Source organism: Astyanax mexicanus, chromosome 8 (genome assembly GCF_023375975.1).
Source record: "Astyanax mexicanus isolate ESR-SI-001 chromosome 8, AstMex3_surface, whole genome shotgun sequence".
NCBI classification, from domain to species: Eukaryota; Metazoa; Chordata; class Actinopteri; order Characiformes; family Acestrorhamphidae; genus Astyanax; species Astyanax mexicanus.
The window spans coordinates 25329642-25355000 of NC_064415.1; the positions used below are offsets into that span (position 1 = coordinate 25329642).

General features: G+C 41.1%; 1 protein-coding gene across 1 annotated transcript in view; it reads left to right on the plus strand.

Moving 5' to 3' along the window:
- si:ch73-211e3.1 (trithorax group protein osa) overlaps nucleotides 1–25359 on the plus strand; it is a 130128-nt gene that overhangs the window by 68805 nt on the left and 35964 nt on the right. Inside the window, exon 2 of the mRNA XM_007248102.4 lies at nucleotides 6698–8365. Within this exon, the coding sequence (XP_007248164.3) occupies nucleotides 6698–8365 (1668 nt within the window). The remainder of the gene's footprint in view (nucleotides 1–6697; nucleotides 8366–25359) is intronic.

Sequence of the window (25359 nt, forward strand, 5' to 3'; positions counted from 1 at the left end):
AAATTGGAGCAGCCTGGTGGCCAATCTTCATTAATTGCACATTGCACCAGTAAGAGCAGAGTGTGAAGGTTCAATTAGCAGGGTAAGAGCACAGTTTTGCTCAAAGTATTGCAATGCACACAACATTATGGGTGACATACCAGAGTTCAAAAGAAGACAAATTGTTGGTGCACGTCTTGCTGCCCCATCTGTGACCAAGACAGTGAGTCTTTGTGATGTGTCAAGAGCCACGGTATCCAGGGTAATGTCAGCATACCACCAAGAAGGACGAACCACATCCAACAGGATTAACTGTGGATGCTGTAAGAGGAAGCTGTCTGAAAGGGATGTTCGGGTGCTAACCCGGATTGTATCCAAAAAACATAAAACCATGGCTGCCTAAATCACGGCAGAATTCAATGTGCACCTCAACTCTCCTGTTTTCACCAGAACTGTCCGTCAGGACAATAAATTATTGTTGTCTAAAACCAGGTGTTTCAGTTTAATTGTTCAACCCCTGTGCACTATACTATATTACACTACATTATACTATTCATTACTGTCAGTAAAGCTAATTTTTGGACAGTCTTTATGGTCTCAAAAACCGTATGTGCTTAGCGCCAGGAGGAAATTCTCCTTTAAGACCTAATGATATATGGAATGATGAGCCTAAATGAGAGCAATCATGGGCTAAAGGTATTTTTAACCAAGCAGGAACACTTAATGATTAATGTAAAGAGTTTTTTTCATCCTTCAGTATCTATTCATCTTACCTAGATATAGCCTGGACTTATTATTGCTCCTACAGGCAGACTTCTCCATAAAAGCTTGTATTGATCCAGCCCGGCGCAGACCACTGTGTCTCCCTGCACTGCGAACTAAAGCAAATCAATGATTCCAGGGCTTTTTTGAATACCTACCAGACGCTCGTTGCTTCTAGATGCTTTTGAGTTTGCTCTTCATGCTTCAGGGACATAAAGGATGCGGGGAGCTGTAGGCATATCAGCCTGAACTTATTACATACATCATCACTGATTACACACACAAGCACACCCCAAGCTGGAATAGAGATTCTGATTGGCTTTCCCTCTTAGTTTGACTCTCGGTTGTCTTACCCCCAGATAAATTATAGATTTAGGTATGCTCTTTTTAGGGGTGTTTTCACACCTGTAGTTCGTTTCTCTGGTCCGGATCAGCTGATGAGTTTGTTTTTTACTTAGAGCATTTTCCCTCTTGGTTTGGTTTGTTTTCACACAGGCACAAATCTAACCACACCAACATACACACCAAAAGACGACCCAAGAATGTTGACTCCTCTGATTGGTCAGAGCTGCCTGGTGCAGGAGCAAGAAAGTGAATACAGAGAGAAGTTTGTTTGTTTCAGACCAGGATGTATATGTGTAAACAGAGTGGTGCGGCTGCGAGAAAGCAGTTTAGCATGGAGCAGCAGCAGATACAACGCTTGTTCATAGCTATCTGGCATATAAATCAGGTCAAACTGCACCTGAACAGCCTTTTAGCTCGAAGTAAAATAGTATATTTGATAATTGGGTCAAATTGAGACCAGATCACATTCTTACCACAAACGAAAAAAAAACGCTCAAAAATTAGTTTGGAACTGGACCGAAACCACCTCCTCTTGCGGGTCTTGTGCGATTACTGATTTCAGACGTGCTCAAACGAATTTCACCAAGAGTACAAATGAACCAGAGTCTGTTTTAATCAGACCAGTCAGTGCTGGTGTGAAAATGCCCTTGAATACTCTTGATTTTGGTTAAAACTGTGAATGAGAAGATGAATGTCCCAATTCTTTTGTCCATATAGTCTATATATAACAGAAGGAGAAAAAGGACTTTGTCTGATTTAAGCACACTGAGATGTGTCTGTTTCTTTTTGTAGTTTGTGAACAATATTCTTTATAATTTAGCTGCATAGTTTTGTTAAGTACCTATTTCAATAAAAAAAAACATCTTTTTAAGGATATTTTAATTTGTATACTCAAAAATATCTGTCTAACCGATTATAGACACACAGATTTCAGTATCATGCTACTTCTATGGCCCTAACAATGGATCTTTGAATGAATGTGATATATTTCTGTCCTTCAATATTGTGCTATCACTCTGATAAACGTCTAATACAATAGAATTGTGGTGGAATTCCCCTTTTGCATTTGTGACGGTCTGGAAAAAAGCAGCATAAACCACAGACAACCCAAACAGCATGTAACTCGGAAAAAGTCTGTAACTCAAGCCTGGAACTTGTATTACTGCAGAAGCTTCTCTCGTGTTCTGTGCTGTGCAGGGCTGTGCTGGTGTTGCACGATGCATCATTGAAGCTCTTTAACAGTGATTGTTGTAGAGTTCAGTTTGTTCGTCCATGATTTGGATTAGCATCTGCTGATGCCTATCAGCACTCTGGGCTGCTGCAGGGAAGGGTGGATCAAAGGCTTTCGAGTGCGTGTGTATGTCTGTGTTGTGGAGCACAGTTAGGCTGTCTGTGAACGTATCTGTGGTTGTTACTGTGAAAAAGTGAAGCCCCCGATAGTAGATGAAAGGTCAGGTCAGCCAGCACAGTGTTCACTTACAGACGCACCAGAGCCAAGCTCTGCACTCTAAAACAACCACACAAGCTACTGAAGAGTGAAAAACTCACACAAATGGTGATATGTGTAAGCGATTACAAAAGAAAGGATGCTCGGGTACCTGGTTGGGCCACCGCTAGCCTGGAATCAAGATGAGACACAGTTGGCCGTGGTGTCCGAAAGATTTTGTATGGCATCCAGTAGCTCATCTGCCCAGAGATGTTGCAACTGGGCCTGTTAATCCTGCAAACTGCAAAACACGCCACCTTAACTGCTTCAATAAATGCAAAATTGTCCAAGGAATTGTTGCACTCTTGTGGCATAAAGTTATCCAAAAGCAGTGTGTAAGACTGGTGGAGGAGGACATGCCAAGATGCATGAAAACTGTGATTAAAAACCAGGGTTATTCCACCAAATATTGATTTCTCAGTTCATTTTTCTCAAACATATACCTATAAATAGCAAAATCAGAAAAACTGATTTGTTTAAAAGAGGAGTATATCTATGATACATGTATGTGTCGGTGAGAGAGAGAGAAAGATTGCTAGAGATAGAGAAAGAGAGCGTTCCAATAATGGCAGCTCCAACACCATGCACTCAGCATCTCTCAACAGCTGTAATTATGAAGAATATGCATAAGATCAGGAGGTTTAGATGACAGGTCTGTGCTCTTTACCTCTCTCTCTCTTTCTCTCTCTCTCTCTCTCTCTCTCTCTTTCCTTCTCTCATTCCCTCTGTCTCACACACACACACACACACACACACACACACACACGCCTGCTCTCAGTGGTGACAGATGGTGGTGTCAGTCATAATGGGATAAATCCGATTGCTGCCGAATGAAAGATGTCCCTCCGATCCAGCAGAGAGAAAGAGAGAAAGAGAGCAAGAAAAAGAGAGAGAAAGAGAGAGAGACAGTCGATATGTCTGTGTGTGTATTGATGTGTTTGCTCAGACTAAAATTGGCATGGTGAGAAGATGTGCTGTGCTGTGCTGTGTGTGTGTATATATGTGCGTGTGTGTGTGTGTATATATGTGTGTGTGTAAGTGAGCGAGCCAGAAAAAACAGCAGCCCTAAAATGATGGCTGTAGTAATTCATATTCTGTTACACACACATACACACACACCCTTCCCCTTTGTCACGTGTCTACTCCCTCCCCTCAGACACACACACACACACACACTTGCACAGCAGGGTGGACACTGCAGACAGCTTGGCGATACAGTGAAGGTGTGTCGGCTGAATTCTATTGTTTCAGAATCTGTGAGAAAACACTTCTAGGGAAAAACGAGGAAAAAGGAGAGGGGGATGAGAGAGACGGAGGAGGAGTGGAGAGGAAAGAGTGTGTGTTAGGAAGTCGGCTACAGGGTCCACACCTCTGGACTCGGGGTGGACTCGGGGAGATAAGGATTTGTGCTGTAGAGCAAGAGACGCTTGTGTGTTTGTAAAGTAAAAAGGGGTGTTTGTAAAGTAAAATAAAGAAAATAAAGGTTCTGAAAAGGGTTAAAGACAGAAAAAGAACCGTTACTTTTGGTTCTGTGAAGAAACTTGCTTGTAACAGTGTAAAAGAGAGTGTAAAGAACCTTTCAAATGGAAAAGAACCTTCACATCAAGGGTTATCAAGCTTTAAAAATGCTCTTTTTTTAGCCGTTTAGTTGTTCTTCTAAGAACCATTTGTTAGCCCCTTTATTTTTATGATTGTACACTATGTAAGCCTTAAAAAGAATAAAAACACCAAGATCCTCATAAAAAACCTTAGTTTGAGTGTTTCTGAGTAAGTGTGTGTGGCCTGTGTGAAAGCAAGAGTAAAATACTGCACATTCTTCTCCAGCTGGAATGTTGCTGTACATTATTCATCCCATCAATAATGTGTTGCTTAAGAATAGTTTTTTTTTTCATATCTTGCTTTCTTTTCTACTGGGCCAATAAAAAGAAACAACGTTTATTTTTAAGACCTAGTTTTCCCCCCCTAATTTAGCTTAGCCAACTATCCCACCAACTCACTAAGTCTCCCCCTATCATCCTGACACTAGGAGGGGAAAGGACAAGCACATGCCTCCTCCAATACTTATGAGGGTCACCCATTGCCTCTTTTCAAACTGAGAAAAGAGGCACCATCATTAGGCAGCCAAAGCTCTTGTTGGAAAAAAAGTGCCAGATCCCCACCTGTGATACATCAGCCAACAAATGCCTGTGCTGATAGAGAATCACATCGGGATTGATGCTCAGGAGCAGCGTAAACCCGGATTTGAACTCATGATCCTAGTTCCAAAGCCGTATTGTGAACGTCTTAGTGTTAGTAAGCCAATCAGAATCCACAGTAAACTTAGAAGTTACAAATTGTCTAATGTTGTATATTGTCTGCTAACATACTACAATATACAGTGGTGCTTGAAAGTTTGAGTTTGTAAAGCCTTCAGTATTTTCTGTATATCTGCATAAATATGACCAAAAACATCATCAAATTTTCACAGTCTTAAAAGTAGGTAAAGAGAACCCAGTGAAACAAAAGAGACAAAACTATTATACTATTATAATTGGTAATTTATTTATTGAGTAAATGGTCCAATATTACATATTTGTGAGGGGCAAATGTATGTGAATGACCAGCAATGTCCATTGGAGAGGGGTGGCTTTCTCCTTGAACCCTGCGATAAGCATCATTGTTGTTCAGTGTTCTCCTAATGGTGATTGAGGCCTTCAGTTGCTTAGTTACCCTGGGGTCCTTTATGATCTCACTGACTATTACATACCTTTTTCTTGGGGTGATCTTTGTTGGTCGACCACTCCTGGAGAAGGTAACAAGGGTTTTGAATTTCCTCCATTTGTACACAGTCTGTCTGACTGTGGATTAGTGGAGCTCAAACCCTGTAGAGATTGTTTTGTAACCTGTACAGTATCAGCAGCACTTTTGCTGAGGTCTTTAGAAATCTTCTTTGTTTGTGCCATGATTCACTTTCACAAACATGTGTTTTGAAGAACAGACTTTGATAGATTTCCCAATTGATTTAAAACCTTTAAACTAACTGCTAGTCCATTACTTTCACTGACTTTTGCTACTAATATTTCATAATTTTACTCAATTTATAAAAAAACAAGTATAATATTTATCGTCTCATTTGTTTAACAGTCTCAATGTGAATGGAGCAGGTAATGTTCCAGAAAATCCATGATTTGCCCCCTGCACATGCTACACACTGAACATTTCCTGGAGTAAAATTGCTACATGAACAGGCAACCCCAGAAAATGTCTGGACCCGATTCTCCAGATATGAAAGAAAAACGCACAAGATGGCATTCTTGAATGCATTTTATGCCTTTTTTAGCCACTGACTACTGTACTGTACATTCACCCTTCACTGTAACCTTGAAGTCTTTCTTTGTTTCCTCTGCTATGACCACTCTCTTTATCTAAGAGTTTCACTAGGCATCCCTCACAGCCACACAGCTACAGCAATCTCAGGATCCTTCTGTTACGTTTAGGGTTTGCGTGTTTGCAAACATCTTCCCTTCTTCTCTGAATGCCAATGAGGATTTTGATTGGTTGCTTTTAGTCTTAATCCACCAAGAGGGTGCTCCAGAGATCTGGGATTGGGAGCTTGGATAAATGGGGAATTTGGGAGGATGGTGACACAGGCAATAATCGAAACATCCTGGGGAATGATCCCGCTTCTGGCAGCCGTAGATATCCAGCTGGGGCCATGAAGGGTTCAGGACCAAAGAAAGAAATAATTCGCATGTCCTTAAATAAAGCCTTGAGATCCCTGTAGACTACTTGAGAACTTGAAATACTAGTTGAGCCATTCCCTGGTGATTTTATTAGTTTTTGTTATTGCTGTATCATTGTTTTTTTTATTGACTTTAAAGACAATAAAATATGTGAAATTTAGATTCACCAGATGCTTACATATAGACTATGAGCTGCCATGATGCCAGCTGTGCTTCTACTGAACCCATGTGTTCCTAATACAGTTCATTGTCGTGATTAAATGGGATATTACTAGTCCTTGAAACAACATGGTATTTTGTTCCCGCTGTGTGCCCAAATCTGTCCAAAATTCAATGTAAACGCAATAAATATATTAATTGAATGGACATGGATTCTAACAGTGCCATCTGTCTCTTTCCACAGCCGCCAGGACTGAAGAGGAAGCTGACTGGGGCCGTGGATGGTTCTCCTTCCCTGAACGGGGTCTCCGATACCTCCATGACCCAGGGCAGTGCCAAGCGACTATGCCTGGAAGATGTTACCCTGGCCATGGGCCCAAGCTTTCCCCAACAACCCTTCCCTGCTGGAACTGGGATGGGTAACCAAGGAAGTGGGCTGGAAGGAAACCGACTGAACAGCAACAACAATGGCTTGGGCTCCCCGTACTCTATGCCTCCTAAAGCTAGTCCTGGGTCAACACCTGGTGGTCCTGGAAGCTCAGGAAGTCTGGGATCTGCCTTTAACCCAAATGGGAACTCAGCAGCCCCTTCTGTGGAGCAAGAACTTCAGGAGATTCTGGATGAGCTAACAAATAACCCTGACCCTTCTTTACCCGAGTTGGACATTGAGAAGCTCTTGGGGAACAAAACCGATGAGCAGACAAGTACTCCTGGAAACTTTGTTCACCCAGATGGAAGTGGAACCCCGAAACGTTCTCCACAAAGACCTTCTCACCTGGAAGCTCACCTCACCCAATCCCCTGGCTTCCCCCAGGCAGGTTCACCGCAGATGGGCACTAGTCCAGCCGGTGCTCCTTACAGCCTTCCCCATTCTTCCAAACCAGTACCTTCCCCACTTTCGGCATCCCCACTTTCTTCTTCTTCTTCCTCCCAGGGCCAGAATCAGGCTCGGTCACCAATGCTTTCAGCTGCACTTTCCAGTAGACCTAATAATAATTGGCGTGAAGTGTCTCGGGCGAAGCAGCTTCAACAGTTGGCATCCAACAGTAAGCACCACTCCACCAGCAGTGGAGGGCCATCACCATCCCAGTCAGGCTTGTCCTCACTCAACCAGCAGGGATCCTCCTGGGCTGGCCCCTCTCCACCTTACCGACCTGGAGACAAGCTTCCCAACTCCTCCCCCCACCAGCAACCCTTCAGCCCAGCCAGCAGCATTCAGAGTCCTCAGAACTCCCTCATCTCCAGCATAACTCCAGCCCCATCTGCTGGACCTTCTCCTCCATATGGTCCAGAGAAACTAGCCAGTCCTGCTCTCGCTCAGCCACCTTTCAGCCCACAGAGCACCCTACTTCCAGGCAGCACTCCATCTGGTGGGTCCAGCTCTACTGTTCAGGGTTCCCAGGCTAATTATCTAAGTGGTTTACCCCCAGCATCAGGCGCAACAAGGCCATCACCCCCCTATCGATCAGACAAGCAACATCCCAGCCCTTCAGGACCAACCCAGCCTGGAGCCCAGCCTCCAACACAGGGACGGCCCTTCAACTCGCAGAACGGTCAAGCTCCAAACATGTCCAGCCAGCTCTATAAGGCCATCACGTCCAGCCAGCCCTCCAGCAACAGTCTCAAACTGCTCATGCAGTCGTCTCAGACTAAATCTGCTCAGCTGCAGCTAAGCAAAACCACTCCCGGCAGCATGGGCCCAGAAACCTTCTCCTTCGACAACACCAAGCCCCTGCGGCACTACGATCCCGAACCTCACGCTTCCAAAATGGGGACCCTTTCTTTGGGGGGGTTCCGCAACGGCAGCATGCAGCCCACGCCTCCCACTTCAGCTGCAGGGCATGCACATCTGCTTCAGCAGCGCATGCAGAGAGGGATGCAGGCAGATGGCATGGTGCCCCACTGCGGAGAGGTGAGTACTTTCAATTTCTTTGTTTATTCTGTGCATGGCATATTATTTACTTTGATATTTTGAGGGTAGCATATTATTTACTTTTTTTACGAAGTGGAGGATCATCTGCATTAAATATAGGCTAAATGTTTCAAAATCAAATCGATCTGATATCAAACTAAACTGAACATATTCACAATTTCTAAAACAAAAGTTTATTTTTATATAAACATTATTTCATGCTAATGGAGTTTGTCTGCTGAAGTAGATTTAAGTGGATATCTTGTTTCTGGAAAGCATAAACGAGAGTCTGTTAGCTAGCATGAATTCCTGGTTCTCTTTCATGTAAAACCTCATTGGGTGCTTGATTTAACTGATTGGTAAATTGCATCCTTATCTCCACCCCTTAACACGCTGGATTAAAGCTGACGTCTGTAACTTTTGGGATTTAGGGCCCTCTTTGGTGAGAATGGGTAATAGCACCGAGCATGTAAAAAAAAAAATCATTTTAAACTGGGCGGGTGTGATGCGGTCTCCTTTCAAAGCGGATGAATCTGATTTCAGGTTATGTTCAGTTAGAGAGAGACTATGAGCTCAGTCAGAAACCTCACTTCATTGTTTATTTGTTTTACTATGAGTGAATGAACTACTAAGCTCTGACTTACCCCGTCTGAAGTCTCCACTGCCCCACCAGCCGCTAGCGTTCAATAAAACTGAGCCAGAACTTCTTTCAGAGGTTGTAAATGTGACATAAGTATGTAAAGGCGCGTGACGTATCAAGAAGAACACCTGCAAAAAGCCACCCGACAGCCCAGTTTTTAGAGTGAATATATAAGGGTTAGCAGGGATGGTTGTTTCAGCACATTGTTACCACTTAACACAATTTTTATCCCTCCTCCACTCAGAAATGCTTCTGCTTTTAGTTTAGAAACAAAAAAACACAGACTGGCACTTTAATTCACGCTACAACTGTCTTTGCTTTTGGCATATCAAGACTACAATATCTCCAAACAAACAAAATTATTTTTATTAATTGAATCAGCAGCAAATGCTGATGGATGTTAAACTTACTCAGAGACTCTTTTGGACTCTGCTGAAGGTTTATAGTGAGATGTTGACTGGAATCTGCAATGGTGTATCACAGTATATCGCAATATGTTAAATCATAACCCCTGTATCGTATTACAGTTTTTTATATAGTGATCTGAATGAGCAAAGATTGATTTCTCTCGATCATACTGTAACAGCGAGTATGGTCTGAGGCAGGAAACAAATCTCTGGCCGTTCATGCAAATCCAAGCCTTCTGGCACTTTTACCAGGTGTGTTTCATAACAATAGATCATTGGATCTACTCAGATCTGCCTGTCTTTCTTAGTTGTGCTCTTTAGCCAGACTTAAATACTCAAAACACTCAAAATGAAAAATAAAAAGAGTGAATTGCTGTGAACATATTGAAATATGTATTGACTTAGATTTGCCAATGTAGAAAGAAAGAAAGAGAGAGAGAGAGAGAGAGAGAGAGAGAAGGAGAGATGCTTCAGTACTTTTCCATTTGCTTGCTCAGTTTGGATATGCCTGTTTGATGCACGTTCACAGGGAAGGGTCATTTGAAAAGAGGGAGGGATAGGGTGGCACCCTGCAGTGTGTCTTGTACAAGGGGGCATTACAGATTTTGTGAGTGTGTGTGTGTGTGTGTGTGTGTGTAGAGGGGGGAGATGGGGGATTAGGAAACACCAGAGGTTAATTGAATGGACAACGGAACAGAGAGTAGAGGAATGTGAGGCTTTGTGTGTGATTGACGTTCTTGCTCAGGGAATACACACACACACACACACACACACAAAACCACACAAAGCATCTATATTAATTAGGACTGGGCCAACAGTGTTTCATTTTCAAACTGCAGAGTATGCTCTCAGAAGATAACAGGCCTTCTTCGTGCAGGAGGATTTTGATTTTGACCTTTTCTCTGTTTAGACCACATTCGTGATGCAGTTACAAGACAGATTGATCTAGCTGGATCTAGAGTTGCAGACTGGTCCAGATATTAAACTTGCTAGATATTTGTTGGGGAGGCTTGAGAGGCATTGGTAATTACCCATCGATCTCTCAGATTTCGTCTTTCAATAATAGTTAATACATAGCAAACAAGCCAACAACCAAGTCAGCAATCAAACTTCATATAAGGTTTATTTGTGAGGGGACGATCCTCTGCCTGTAAAATCAGTGGGATTTCTCATGAAGTTAATCAAATCAGCTGTTCATGGATGAAATCAAACCAATCAGCCAATCAGCTTTCTGGTTGTGTCGAGAGAGGAGGAGGTACAGCTTGCTAGTAGGCATGAGGAGATCTGCGCAAGCACAGTAGCCATTACATTAAGCCAAATGCTACAAGCTATTCTTAAGGTTTTTATCAGATTTTATCAGTAATACATATTAAAATATGTTTCTGAAGCAGATTGTCTGACTTGTTTCTAGTTTTGTGGTCTCTCCACATTCAAACAGATAGGAGGCTGGTCTTGTATGGCTGCAAATAACCATAGATGTATGAAGTACTAGAGACCCAGACTTGAGTAAAAGTACAAATGCTCTATAAAAAATGACTTGGAGTTTAAGTGGACGTATTAAAGTATTCTATTTGTTTGTACTTATTTTAAATTGTACTACTGAAGTACTGAAAGTAAAAGTACAGTACTCCCTGCAGGCACATAACAGTATTAGATGTTATCCTGACGTCATGATCAACATTCAACCTGAAATAATATCTATTGACAATGGTGGTCAGCTGGGTTGTGTCATAGAGTGAAAGGCAAAACAGAAACAGCGTGGTCTTCTTAAAAGATCAGCTTGATCTCTTGATTTTCTCAGGGATAAGAAGCTTCATCAAACCTGGGGACAGGTTTCAGCTATTTTTTTAATCAAATAAAACAGTAACTACAGTAAATGAATAAGAATGCATAACACAAGTAAATACAAAGCAAATAAACAAGATTAAGCTAACTAAACTGACAAGGCTAAAGATAATAAAAGTAGAATAATATAACAAAACTAAGAAAACAAGAAACAAAAAAACTGAGTTCAGACTAAGCAAACACAAAGCATACAAAACGATGCACAGCACATGAGCAACACTGAAACAAAGGGGCTTATATACACGAGGAGGGTCAGGAACACCTGGGACTGGTAACAAAGGGGGGGGGGTGGTTACAAACAAAACACAAGGTGACAACACTATTGGCTAGGGCACGGATAGGGCGGAGACAGAACAATAACAAAACAAAAAAGGCAATAAGCTAAAAGAGCAAAACACAAGACAGAAAAACAGAGGACGGAAGCACATGGAACCAGAAGAGAGAAAAAAAACACAAAGAAGACACAGGGTAAAGTGTGACACAACTGTTCTGTTTTTAGAGAGTTTTTAGAATGATTTCTAACATTTTTATAATTGCAATAAGTAACAATGCAGCAAAAAATTATTGTAGTTAAAGTATTAAACTTAACCATAATATTTAGCGAAGTAAAAGTGGATATAGAGGAAAATTAAAAGTTCTACAACAAATACGAAAATAATTGGGCTACCACTTTAAAACTAGACTACCTTTATAAAAGGTTTATAAATGGTTTACAACTACTTTATTAATGGTTACTAATTTGGTTATAAATGCCTTAAAAATCATTAATAATCAGTTATAACACATACGTAGAAAGGGCAACAATATAGATGGCTGTGGGTTCACTATTTGGCAAACAACAGGTCATTGTTGCCCTTTCTACGTATGTGTTATAGCTGATTATTAATGATTTTTAAGGCATTTACAACCTAGTTAGTAACCATTAATAAACTAATTTATAAGTAAACAATTTATAAACCCTTTATAAAGGTAGTCTTATTTTAAAGTGGTACCATAATTGGTCCTCTAGTAACTTTGTGCCATTGCTCAGTTCTTGTGTGTGTTGTGGTTTTGTTCATCACAGTTCAGTCACCTTTCATCAATGTGTGTGTGTGTGTGTGTGTGTGAATGTGTTTGTTCTAAAAAAAAGAATGATGTGATAATCTGTGTGCACTAAAAAGACTGCAGTGACAAGGTTCCTCTTGATCTGTGTGTGTGTGTTTGCCAACGTGCTAAAGAGAAAAGTAGTGTGAGTGTGTGAATGTGTGTGTGTGTGTGTGTGTGAGTATGTCTAGAGTTTCAAAGTGCCGCGGCAGCATTGTGTCCTCCAGGCCGGCGCTCTGTTTGAAGACATAGTTCACCTCTTTCAGCCCAGTAGTCCTCTTTCATCACTCCAATAAAAGATAATGAATTTTAGAGGGGGCGGGGCAGGGTCTTGGCAGGCACGGCTGCGGCTGCGAGCTTAAAGAGGCCCCTCTGACATGAGGGAGCGAAAGGGAACAAATCTGCAAACCCCCCCCCCCCACCTTAAACACAGACACCATGTAAACTCTAGCCTAAATAGCCATCGGCACGTCTACGCTTCAGTTCCTCACCCTCAGAACTTATACAACTAACGACAGATTACTTTTACCTCTCTTTAAACACACAGGTTATTTACTTAGTTCTTTAGTAAAGGCAGTGGCTCTGTATACACTCATTAAATACATTAATATTAACATTAATTATTGCAGCAATTGAGAGTTGTTGAAGTTGAACAGAACTTTACATGAATGTATAAATGTAATGATGATATATGTAACATTAGAGTGAAAGTATATGTTTATTAAGAAAAATCTTGATACCACTTAAAAAAAGTCTCCATTATAAAGGGTTTATAAGTAGTTTACAAAAGAGTTTATTAATGTTATAAATTAGGTTGTAAATACTTTATAAACCATTAATAAGCAGTTACAACGCATAGATAGAAAGGGCAACAGTGGCCTTTTGTTTGCTTAATAGTGATTGCACATTTAGTTATACTGTTAAACCTCTTAAATTTTGTCTGTTCCACATTCATTAACATATCTTATTAACTTAAACTACCTAGATTATTAATTTTTCTAATAATCATAATGTGGTGTAAATTAACTTTAAAAAAAAACATTGAATAACTAAACTGACTTTCTATATTATGTTATTAGATATGTTATTGCTGGCTGATGGGAAAAAAAGTAGGATACATTTTATGTGTTGTAACTACTTATTAATGGTTTATAAGGTATTTACAACCTAATTATTAACCATTAATAAACTCCCTCATAGACTAAAAGAGCCTTTTTTTTAAGTGGCACCATAGCCTGCCAAAGCTGCCATCCCAACTGGTCCCTTAAATTCTTGATTGGCAAAAATCTGGCAACCAGACATGCCAAGGAAGTGTTAAAATCTAACAAAGACATATTTTATTTCCTACGAATCCCTTGCTATGTGTGGGTGAGCATTGTCCGGCTGAAAAAAATACCACTTCCCTACTAACAGAGAATATTAGAAGAACATGTTAGAAGCAATGTTTTAAAAAAGGTTACAGAAATAACGTTCCTGAAAATGTGTAACATAATAATGGTTTGCATCACAACGTTATTAAAACATTTCTCACATAACGTTTCCAGCTGGATGAATACTAACTCTGAGTGGTCCAGTGGGCTAAGCGCTGCCACTATGATCGGGAGATTGTCGAGGTTCGAATCCTGTTCATGCAGCTTGCCGTCAGCTGCCGGAGCCCTGAGAGAGCACAATTGGCCTTGCTCACTCTGTGGGTGAGTAGATGGTGCTCTCTCCTCACATCACTTCAAAGGGTGATGTCGCTCCGCACAAGGCGTCTGTGAGCTGATGTATTGGAACCGAGTCGATGCGATTTCCTCCGAGTGCTCTGTGATGCTACTCGGCAATGCTGCATCAACAGCAGTTTGAAAAGAGGTGGGGGCTGACTTCACAATATGTATCAGAGGAGGCATGTGCTAGTCTTCACCCTCCTGGTGTTGGGACATGACTAATGATAGGGTCCTAATGAGTGGGATGGGTAATTGGTTGTGTAAATTGGGGAGAAAATGGTATAAAGAAATAAAGATATAGATATAGAAATAAATACCTCTTGACATTAGAAATATAATAATATATAAATATAATAATAAAGACAGAGAGAGAGAGAGCTCAGTGTGAAGCTCGCTCAACCATCAAAGAATAATCTTAGTAAGGCTAGGAGCCTTTTGGGAAACCCATCCCAGGACCCAACCCAAAACATTCAATGAAAAAATAGCATTGCTATGAGGATTTGATTGTATTCCCTTACAATATTTTAGCTGTAGACGTGTCCTCATCGGGTGCTTCCTTAAAGTCATTGAATGCATTCATTAAAATGTGTGTTCATAAATATTTGGACAGACACTGTTTAGACTCTGTAAGCCTTCAGATGTCAGATCCTGAAGCATGATGGCATTTCCAATTAAACAGTAAGAGAAAGAGTGAAAGTGATGCGAGAGGCGTGTGTCCGTTTACAGTAAGAGAAGCAGCAGTAAGAGCAGAGCTGTTATCTGGGTGTTTTTGCGAGAGCGCTGTAAGAACTGAGCCATTTTCCCAGCAGGAGATGCTTTCTCGGATTTGTTTACTCAAGTGGGGATCCCCCCTCCCTCTCTTCCTCTCTCTCTCTCTCTCTCTCGTCTCTGTCTGTGTCTGTGTTTCTCTCTCGCTCTGCTACTCGAGTTGAGGTTGGTTTGTCAGGCCGGTGGTTTGGAGAGGAAGTGTTGGTGAGCGTGTCTTTATCTCATCATCTCCTCAGCTTCACTCATTCAGCACCACTGTCTGTTACTTATGGAAACAACCGGAACCCGTGTGTTTCAGAGCATTCATAGAAAACACTCTGTTTTTATTTCTCCATTTCCTTTCTTTAAATCTATCTGACATTCACCCATTCTTTCATATATCTCTTATTTTGCTTTGTCCATCTCTTTTTTTCTTTCTTGCTTTCTTTCTTTCTTTTCTTTAATGTCTACCCACATACACTCCTTTCATTCTCTCTCTTTGACTGTTTCTTTCTTTTGCTGTCTTTCTCTATCTTTTCCTCTTTCTTTTTTCTTTCTATTTTTCTTTCCTTCTTCCTTTAATGTCTACCTTTATTCACTCCTTTAATCTCTTTTTTCTCTTCCTCTTTTTTCTTTATTTTTAATGTCTATCTCTCATTCACCCCTTGTTTTATCTCTCGCTTTTGCATTTTCTATCTCTCTTTTTTATGTTTTCCATTCTCTCTCTTTCTCTACCTTTATAAAGGTATCTCTTCCTTCCTTCCTTCCTTTCTTTATTTCTTTAATGTTAACCTCCATTCACTCCTTTCATCTTTTTTTTGCTATTTCATCTCTTTCTTTCTCTATCTCTTCCTCTTATTCTTTCTTCATTTCTTTCATGTCTGTCACTCATTCACTCATTTTGTCTTTCTCATTTTCATCTCTCTCTTTTGCTTTTTCCATCTTTCTTTATCTTTCTTTCTTTTTTCTTTCTTTCTCTACGAACTTTCATCACCTTCTATCTTATTTGTTTTTATTTCAGTCTCTCTCTTTCTTTAGTATCTCTGTTGTACCCCCTTTTCACTTCTTTCTTTCATTCTTTCTCTCAACCTTTTTTTCTTACTTTCTTGTTCTTTTGTTTTGTTTCTTTCTCTCTCTTTCTTTAATGTGTCCTACACACTTTTCTTAATTTTAATTTTTCTTTCTTCCTTTCTTTCTTTCTTTCTTTCTTTCTCTCTTTTTTTCTTTAATGTCTCTCTCTGGCCCCTTCATTAATCCCTCCCCTGTTCTCTTACTCTCCTTCTCATTGTTTTATTTGTCTTTTTCTTTCATTAGTGTCTGTCAAAACCCTTCTTCTTCTTTCTCACTCTCTTTCTCTTTCTCTTTCTCGTTCTTCCTGTCTCGTGCACTTTCACTCTCTTTATTTCTGTCTGTTTTGTTTCACACTCCTTTTTCTATCTCTTTCTTTTTCCCTTAATTTCTTTATTCATTCCTTAAACTCTATTTCATTATTTCTTCACTTACTGTTCCTCTCTCCCTCTTACTCTCTGTCTGATTCTCCTGCTTTCTCTTCCTCTCTTCTTTCTTGTCCTCCTCTTTTTCTTATGTTTTATTTCCATCTCATCCCCCCTCACCCTTTTTTATCCCTCTCTTTCTCCCTCTCTCTTTTCTCTTCTCTTTTTCTCTCTCTCTCTCTCTCTGTGATTTTGCCTTCGTATTTCTTCTTCCTCATCTTATTGCTCTCCCGTCTGCCTTGTTGTGACAGATTGGCCTACCCTAGAGGTGTGGGTGTGTGTGAGAAATTAGGCTCACTATATGTGTGTGTGTGTGTGTGTGTGTGTGTGTGTCTCCTCACCTGTCAGTGTAAGTGTTACCACATTGTGCTGCTGCATTCAGAGGGTCACACTCCGGTTGTGTTGCTATTTGTTTCCATGGTGGCAGAATTGCTGGTTAGTCAGCAGAAGTGAGAGTAAGGTAGGTTCAGTTGAGTCAGAGAGGAAACACACACACACACACTTTCTCGCACACACACACACACACACACACACACACACACACACACACACAGCTCTTTGACCTCAGTTCACTCGCACCAATTGTAATGCCCCTTCTATACACCCAGCCCCTGTTTGTTTCTTTTCTCTCTCTCTCTCTCTCTCTCTCTCTCTCTCTCTCTCTCTCTCTCTCTCTCTCTCTCTCTCTCTCTCTCTCTCTCTAGCACTGTGTTGATGTCCTTCCTCCAAGGCTAAAAGGAGGGGTGTGTGTGTGTGTGTGTTTGTGTGTATGAGTGTGTGTGTACTGGGGTGGGGGGTTGAGATATGGAGACAGAGCAGGGAGAAAAATATTGCATGCCAGCACCCTCCCTTAAAACACACACACACACACACATATATACACACACCAGACTTCTCAGCGGGGAGTTGAGAGTCTAACCTTGTTTTGAGCTTCTCTCAGCTCAAGCACTTTAAACGTGTCTGAAAAAAGACAGACTGTTTTTTAAGAGAGAAAGAGAGAGAGAGTTTGAAAGGTGGTGTACCACAGGGGTGCAGTCTCTGCCCGGTGCTATTGTTTGTAAGGTTCACATTCAAATATTTATGAACAAAATAGGTTTGAGTACATTTTAGAGGCTTATCTAGTAGTGAAAGGTCTCTCATCAGGAGGTACACTACCCAAAAGTAACGTTTGAAAAGTGGTGTGCCACAGGGTTACAGTCTCGGTCCAGTGTTATAGTTTGTAAGGTATAATTTGAAGTATTCATGGCCCTGGTCACACCTGGCGTTAAACACCTATCCTGGGTGATCTGATCTAAAGGGGGACAGCACAAAGTACAGGTGAGAACAGGGTACCCACATAATCCAGCTGATTAGAAATCTATGAACCACTTTTCATCGTAATGTGAATACCAAAGCATCTCAAGTGTCCCAGAGTGCAACACACCACCTGCAATAAGAGCATCACTGCCTAAACAAACGCAATAACTGCGAGACCACACCACCCACAGTCTGCACGCTACAATTACATGCTGACGGTAACAGCGATACTTGTGGGTGGTGTGCAAGTGAAACTAGGTGCATCTAAATGACTACACACAGAATACAGCAAACTTAAAGAGTCCTAATTTGAGAAGAATAGTCCTGATGTTCCCAAAAGAGCATCACTCTCACTACACTGTACAGCTCTGGACCACTTAAAAATGATGAGTTTCTTTTATTTTACCAAATTGAAAACCTCTGGAATATAATCAAGAGGAAGATGGATGATCACAAGCCATCAAACCAAGCTGAATTGCTTGAATTCTTGCACCAGGAGTGGCATAAATTTATCCAAAAGCAGTGTGTAAGACTGGTGGAGGAGAACATGCAAAGATGCATGTTAAACTGTGATTTGAAAAAAAAGGGTTATTCACCCAAATTTAGATTTTTGAACAGTTACAATCATTCTGCTGTGCAGAGAAAAGTCAAATTCTGTCAAGTAAGCAGATTTTACCACAACACTTGTCTTGACTTAAACCATATTTTTCCATGAATAGCTGAAATGTGTTCCTTAGAAGTCCTGCTTAAAAAAATCTATAAACATTTCCTAACCTTTAAAAACGGTAAATTGACTTTCTACATTATTCTACTTAAAGAAAAGTGTAGGAAGATGCAGCTTATATAGTTGATGGTAACATATACAGAACAAACCTTTATTGGTGTGAACCCAGAACTAACCAAACCATTGTATGTAAAGAAAAAACAGTGTAACAAACACCATTAAAATTAAGAATGAGATGGACCATCCTTTTTAGCCATGTCACAGCAGTACACTGGAATTTGGTTCCACATTTAGCTCATCCATGACAGTGTGAGTACAGTGAGTACACACACCCAAATGCTAGGAATTGGTGGGCAGCCCAATTCCTCAGCACCCAGGGAGCAATTAAGGGTTAGGTGGCCTTGCTTGAAGGGCACTTGAGCCGTAAACACTAAGGGAGGAGAAAGCGCAGTTCCTATACCTCCCCCGCCCCGTTTCCTGCTGGTACAGGGAATGAACCGGTGACCTTCCGGGCCCAAGCCATGTCCTGCACATTACTCCATCCAGTTAAACAAGACCAATTACACACTCTGAACTTCAGACACTGACATCCTGTGTTCTCTCAACAATAGAGCAAAACTTTAGATACATTAAAGACACGTTAAAGCCCCTGCTCCACTCCTCTATTAGTGATTAAAGGCATGCGCAGTTTGTCACTGTGCTTTAAGCACTGAACACGCCCACAATATGCACCGAAAGGTTATGCTGACATAATCGAGCATGATAATGATAACGTGTCATCTCATCGTCCACCCTTATGGAGTAAATGATGCGCCGTGGTTCCCATCAGTCTGCTTCCGGGAGCTGTAGCACGGCTGTGAATGCACTAAAGCAGGGGTGGAGGGCTTTGGTCCAGGAGAGTTTGGCTTTTAATTTCCCTGCTCAAACACAGCGAGTATGAGTTGAATCAGGTGTGTTTGAACAGGAAAATCACCAAACTGTGCTGAAACCTGGCCCTCCAGAACCAGAAGAGCTGTACATTCTCACAAAAGAGTTTTATAGACTGTACAATAAGGATAATACATATTGCAATGAGTTTACATATGCTGAGTTTAAGCACTGGCAGCTCTTCTCAGCAGAGCTTTAGTCAGTATGTTCTTATTTGAACTATGTGGTACGTCAGAGTAACTTGTGTGTGTTTAAGTCTCTGAAACTGCCCACCACCACTCCCTCAGTCCGGTTTTCACACCTCGGGTTGTCAGGTATAGAACACAACAGCACGCAAACAGTGTGCTACAGCCATGGGCATGGATAAGCTGGCTATTTTTTTTTCTGCTGAACAGGTAACCACCTCAGTAAGAGCTTCAGTAAGGTTGCTGACCACAGCTAGGTAATTTACTACCACCACTAGCATAGTAGAGACCGACATTTTGGACACTGAAACGTATATATTTACTGATCAGCTACTGCCTAAGACTCATTGTCGCTTGCCATTGTGTTTCAATCTGGCAACCGGTGTGAGCTTCTTGTCTTGGGAAGAGCGGGCGAGGAAGAAAACTCTATCCAGTGTTTGAAAATTGGAATTCCAGCAGCCATTTCACAAACTCGCATTATATTTATCTGCTGACTTTAATATGTTGTCTAAGTAATCTTGTGGACCGCCAAGCGTTGTGTGGAGGCAACGTGTTGACACAGTGCAGAAGTATAAACCATAGAGATCCGCTTATAAGTTGCCAGGTCTGTATAGAACCCTCCTGGGGGATTGCCAGTTAAATACAGAATCCTTTCTGACAATAGTTTTAAGGTCTGTTTATGGTAAAACCGGCTGCAGTACTTGCATGAGGTTCTGTATTTTACTGTACATGATAAATCATACATAGTTCATAATCAGAGTAAAACATTTATTGACATCCCTTACAAAATGTATGATGAGAATAGTGTCTCGTCACACCTCTGCCGTCTCCTGTGGTAGCATTTTACGACAAATTTACATTTCGCTTTCCTACGACGTGGCATTTCAGTGTAAAATGTGAGTAAATGTAAGTAAATAAACGAGTGGATGGATTTAAAAATCCCTCAGGAGCATATAAATCCATTCAGATTTTTACTTGAGTACCTAGAACGACATGAGATTAGGCCTTAATAGGGAATAGGGAATATGAATAGTATGTGAGCTTTTTCACGGTTACAGCTAATATAGCAGCTTCATACCTGGAGCAGTGACCTTACTCTAAGCACTCTTCTAAGGATGCTGAATGAATGGGCTCAGTGAAAAACAGGTGAGATGACTTTATTGCCTTGAAGATTTCATTCATTTTTTAAATTGATGTCTTTTAGTAACTGAATATGGTTGTGTTTTATTCATGCCTGTGTTGGTGACCTACCTGACATGAGCTCTAAGTGGTGGGAAGCTATAGCTGCCATGCTTTAGAGAGCAGTGAGGATTAATGCTTGAGCCTTGCTCAAGAACCCATCAGTGGCATCTTGCCAAACCAGGGTATCGAACCCAGAACCCTGTCATTCAATAATGCAATACTGTAACTGCTGTGCTACCATTACCCATCTACCCTAGCAACCCTACTACATTAAATGCAGTCAGATCCTCACAGCTACCCTCCAAAATCCTGTATAAAGTCTATCTATTTAGATCAGGGATCACTAATAGGCAGACTGCGGTTCGGGTACGGACCCAAACACTGTCCAATGCGGACCCAAACTGATAAACTACTGAGAAGGATTTAATTCTGACAACATTCATTAAAAGCGTCAGAACTTATCTTGTCTGTACGGTATACGCGCTCTGCAGCGCAGTAAACTCACAGACCAATCACGTGTGGTGTAAGATCACCAAACGCTCTCCTCTGCCAATCAGATCTGTGCAGACCGCTGCCCCGGCTAGTGAATTGGGACGCGGCTGGGAAAAAACGACTCTATAAAGAGATAGGGAGCCAGAGATATGGCGGAAAAATGAGAACGGACGGAAACTAAAGACACGCCAAACGCGAGAGACAGAGACAGGTGGAGAAATGTACACAAAATCTGTCCAGAGAGGCATTTTATTATTATTATATATATTTTTAATCATAGTTCAAACATTCATATTAGGGGTGGGCGATATGGCCCTAAAATAATATCACAGAACTCCAAATATCTCCATATATCCAGGACTGAAGTAAAATAATTGATACTGGACAGATATAATCTGTGTCTAGTAGATATTTAATAGGAAATGAGAAATGTGTGAATTTTTCTTTTGCTTAACAGCAAAAAAGTAGAACTCTGATGTGATAATTAGGGGTGATATGGCACGATATTTCAGGGTATGATATCATTCACGATATTCAAAAATGTTGGCGATATTATCGCATACGATACTATATGGCACACCCCTAATATATATATATATATATGTTCATATATGTTTATAGTATATATATATATACACTGCTCAAAAAAATAAAGGGAACACTCAAATAACACAATATAACTCTAAGTAAATCAAACTTCTGTGAAATTAAACTGTCCACTTAGGAAGCAACACTGATTGACAATCAATTTCACCTGCTGTTGTGCAAATGGAATAGACAACAGGTGGAAATTATTGGCAATTAGCAAGACACACTCAATAAAGGAGTGGTTCTGCAGGTGGGGACCACAGACCACTTCTCAGAACCTATGCTGTCTGGCTGATGTTTTGGTCAGTTTTGAATGTTGGTGGTGCTTTCACACTCGTGGTTGCATGAGACGGACTCTACAACCCACACAAGTGGCTCAGGTAGTGCAGCTCATCCAGGATGGCACATCAATGCAAGCTGTGGCAAGAAGGTTTGCTGTGTCTGTCAGCGTAGTGTCCAGAGACTGGAGGCGCTACCGGGGACAGGCCAGTACACCAGGAGACGTGGAGGAGGCCGTAGGAGGGCAACAACCCAGCAGCAGGACCGCTACCTCCACCTTTGTGCAAGAAGGAACAGGAGGAGCACTGCCAGAGCCCTGCAAAATGACCTCCAGCAGGCCACAAATGTGCATGTGTCTGCACAAACGGTTAGAAACCGACTCCATGAGGATGGTATGAGGGCCCGACGTCCACAGATGGGGGTTGTGCTCACAGCCCAACACCGTGCAGGACGCTTGGCATTTGCCAGAGAACACCAGGATTGGCAAATTCGCCACTGGCGCCTTGTGCTCTTCACAGATGAAAGCAGGTTCATACTGAGCACATGACAGACGTGACAGAGTCTGGAGACGCCGTGGAGAGCGGTCTGCTGCCTGCAACATCCTTCAGCATGACCGGTTTGGCAGTGGGTCAGTAATGGTGTGGGGTGGCATTTCTTTGGAGGGTCGCACAGCCCTCCATGTGCTCACCAGAGGTAGCCTGACTGCCATTAGGTACCGAGATGAGACCCTCAGACCCCTTGTGAGACCATATGCTGGTGCGGTTGGCCCTGGGTTCCTCCTAATGCAGGACAATGCTAGACCTCATGTGGCTGGAGTGTGTCAGCAGTTCCTGCAAGATGAAGGCATTGAAGCTATGGACTGGCCCGCCCGTTCCCCAGACCTGAATCCGATTGAGCACATCTGGGACATCATGTCTCGCTCCATCCACCAACGTCACGTTGCACCACAGACTGTCCAGAAGTTGGCGGATGCTTTAGTCCAGGTCTGGGAGGAGATCCCTCAGAAGACCATCCGCCACCTCATCAGGAGCATGCCCAGGCGTTGTAGGGAGGTCATACAGGCACGTGTAGGCCACACACACTACTGAGCCTCATTTTGACTTGTTTTAAGGACATTACATTAAAGTTGGATCAGCCTGTAGTGTGTTTTTTCACTTTAATTTTGTGTGTGGCTCCAAATCCAGGCCTCCATTGGTTAATAAATTTCATTTCCATTGATGATTTTTGTGTGATTTTGTTGTCAGCACATTCAACTTTGTACAGAACAAAGTATTCAATGAGAATATTTCATTCATTCAGATCTAGGATGTGTTATTTGAGTGTTCCCTTTATTTTTTTGAGCAGTGTATATATATATATATATATATATATATATATATATATATATATTTATATATAAGTTCAAAATTGCGACATTCCGGACCTTGGCCTGTCGAAATTTTCTCTAACTGGACCATACTGAATTCTATTTAAACACCCCTGATTTAGATAGTTAGCTTTCTAAGAATTAGTGTATGAGGTATACCATATGGTGTTCATCAGACCAGCAGAGATGGAGATCAACTCACATCCACATGGTGCTCTTTTAGCTTTGGTATATATACCGTATGTGTGTATGTGTGTGTGTGTGTGTGTGTGTGTGAAACTGTAAGTGTGTAAGTGTGTTAAAGAGAGAAGCCTGTGTCAGCTTCTCTATGTAATGTAATGAGCAATGATAGATGGGGATGTGAGCAGAGCAGCACTAAAAGATCCCTCATACGCACAACTCCGCTCACACACACACCGCTTACACACACACATACCCAGCACACACCTCACTTCTACATTTTTCCTGACCCACTTCTTTCATCTCCGACTTTTCTAATCTTTCATCTGAGCCAGAGATTCCTCTCTCAGCTATATGCGGCGTATTGTACACACACTGCCCCGTAACACATTCCCATAAAAAGAGAAAGAAAGGTCTAAATCTCAGCCGTACGGCCTGACCAGCTCTCCATATGGCTCAACTCCTAAACACATACAGCTCGCTCCCTCCTTCATCACTGAATTCAGCAGGAAAATTGTGGAGAGTCTCTTTCAGCACTTCTTCTGTGATGTCTGTGATGTTTGAAGTGAATATTTTGCAAGCGCTTTTTATTTCGCGTGCTCTCGCTTTGATATGAAACACTTGTGAGCAGAATTCCCTGTGATGCTGTGAAATCAGGATTATAAAATGCTGGAGGAACATGTGGGACTGTACTGCTGCTGCTGTTATTGTTGCTACCATTACTGTCTAGCAGTTTTATCAAGTGTGGGTTAGAGAATAATTTGCTTCTTGTCACTAAATCTAAATGAAAACAGCTGGATGCACAGTAAAGGTTCAGATTGCTCTAGCCTGCAGCACAGCGGTGAATAAAAATATCGTCACTGTCACATTAGAAGCTCAAAACTCTTTATTTGCATCTTATAAAGGTACTAAAATGTCTTAATGTATTTTCCTTGGCATAGTTAACAATCCAGGGAGCACTGGTGGCATTTTAAGTATAGTGTGCATTAGGGGTGTCACGATTTCAATATTTCATCGAAATTGTTAGAAATTATGTCATTGTCTCGAGCATCGAAGTCAAAAAGAGGATCGACGATCCCTCCCGCAAATGAGTGATATGGCACGATATTTCAGGGTATGATATCGTTCACGATATTCAAAAATGTCGGCGATATTATCGCATACGATACTATATGGCACACCCCTAATATATATATATGTTCATATATGTTTAGTATTTATATATATATATATATATATATATATATATATATATATATATATATATATATATATATATATATATATATAAGTTAAAAATGCCGACGTCCGGACCTTGGCACGCTGTGGCTCAAAGAGCAGTCCTTTCTCCAGAGAATGTGGACATTCTCATCTTCTTAAAGATAAACTTGAAAATATAAAAATAACAGTTGTTTTGTCTAGCCTCAAATATGTTAATAGTTTTGGTACCTTAAGGAGCATCTTTCTCTCAGATAAAGATAATAATATATATTTGTTAAAGAAAAAGTCTTAAAGTCTTATTTTTCATGTTTAACTGTTATAGTAGGATAGAGTTCAGTTTGTTAAGGCTCTAATTGTTCTATTATTTTTTACATTTTTTATTTTTTTTTATTATTTATTGTAATAGTGCCCACTGCTGCTACCAAAAAAAGCCACTAGATGGCATTACAAATATATCTTAATTAAATTACTTAAAATTTACCATTAGTGCCTAATGTGGTGTATTACAGATCACTTGTATCACTTTGCATCATTTATATCAAGCACACCTTTTGAAATAAGATATTGTAAATTTGATTAATCAAACCAGTGAATGAACATAGACCTAAAACTGGCATAGGCCTCTCTGCTGTA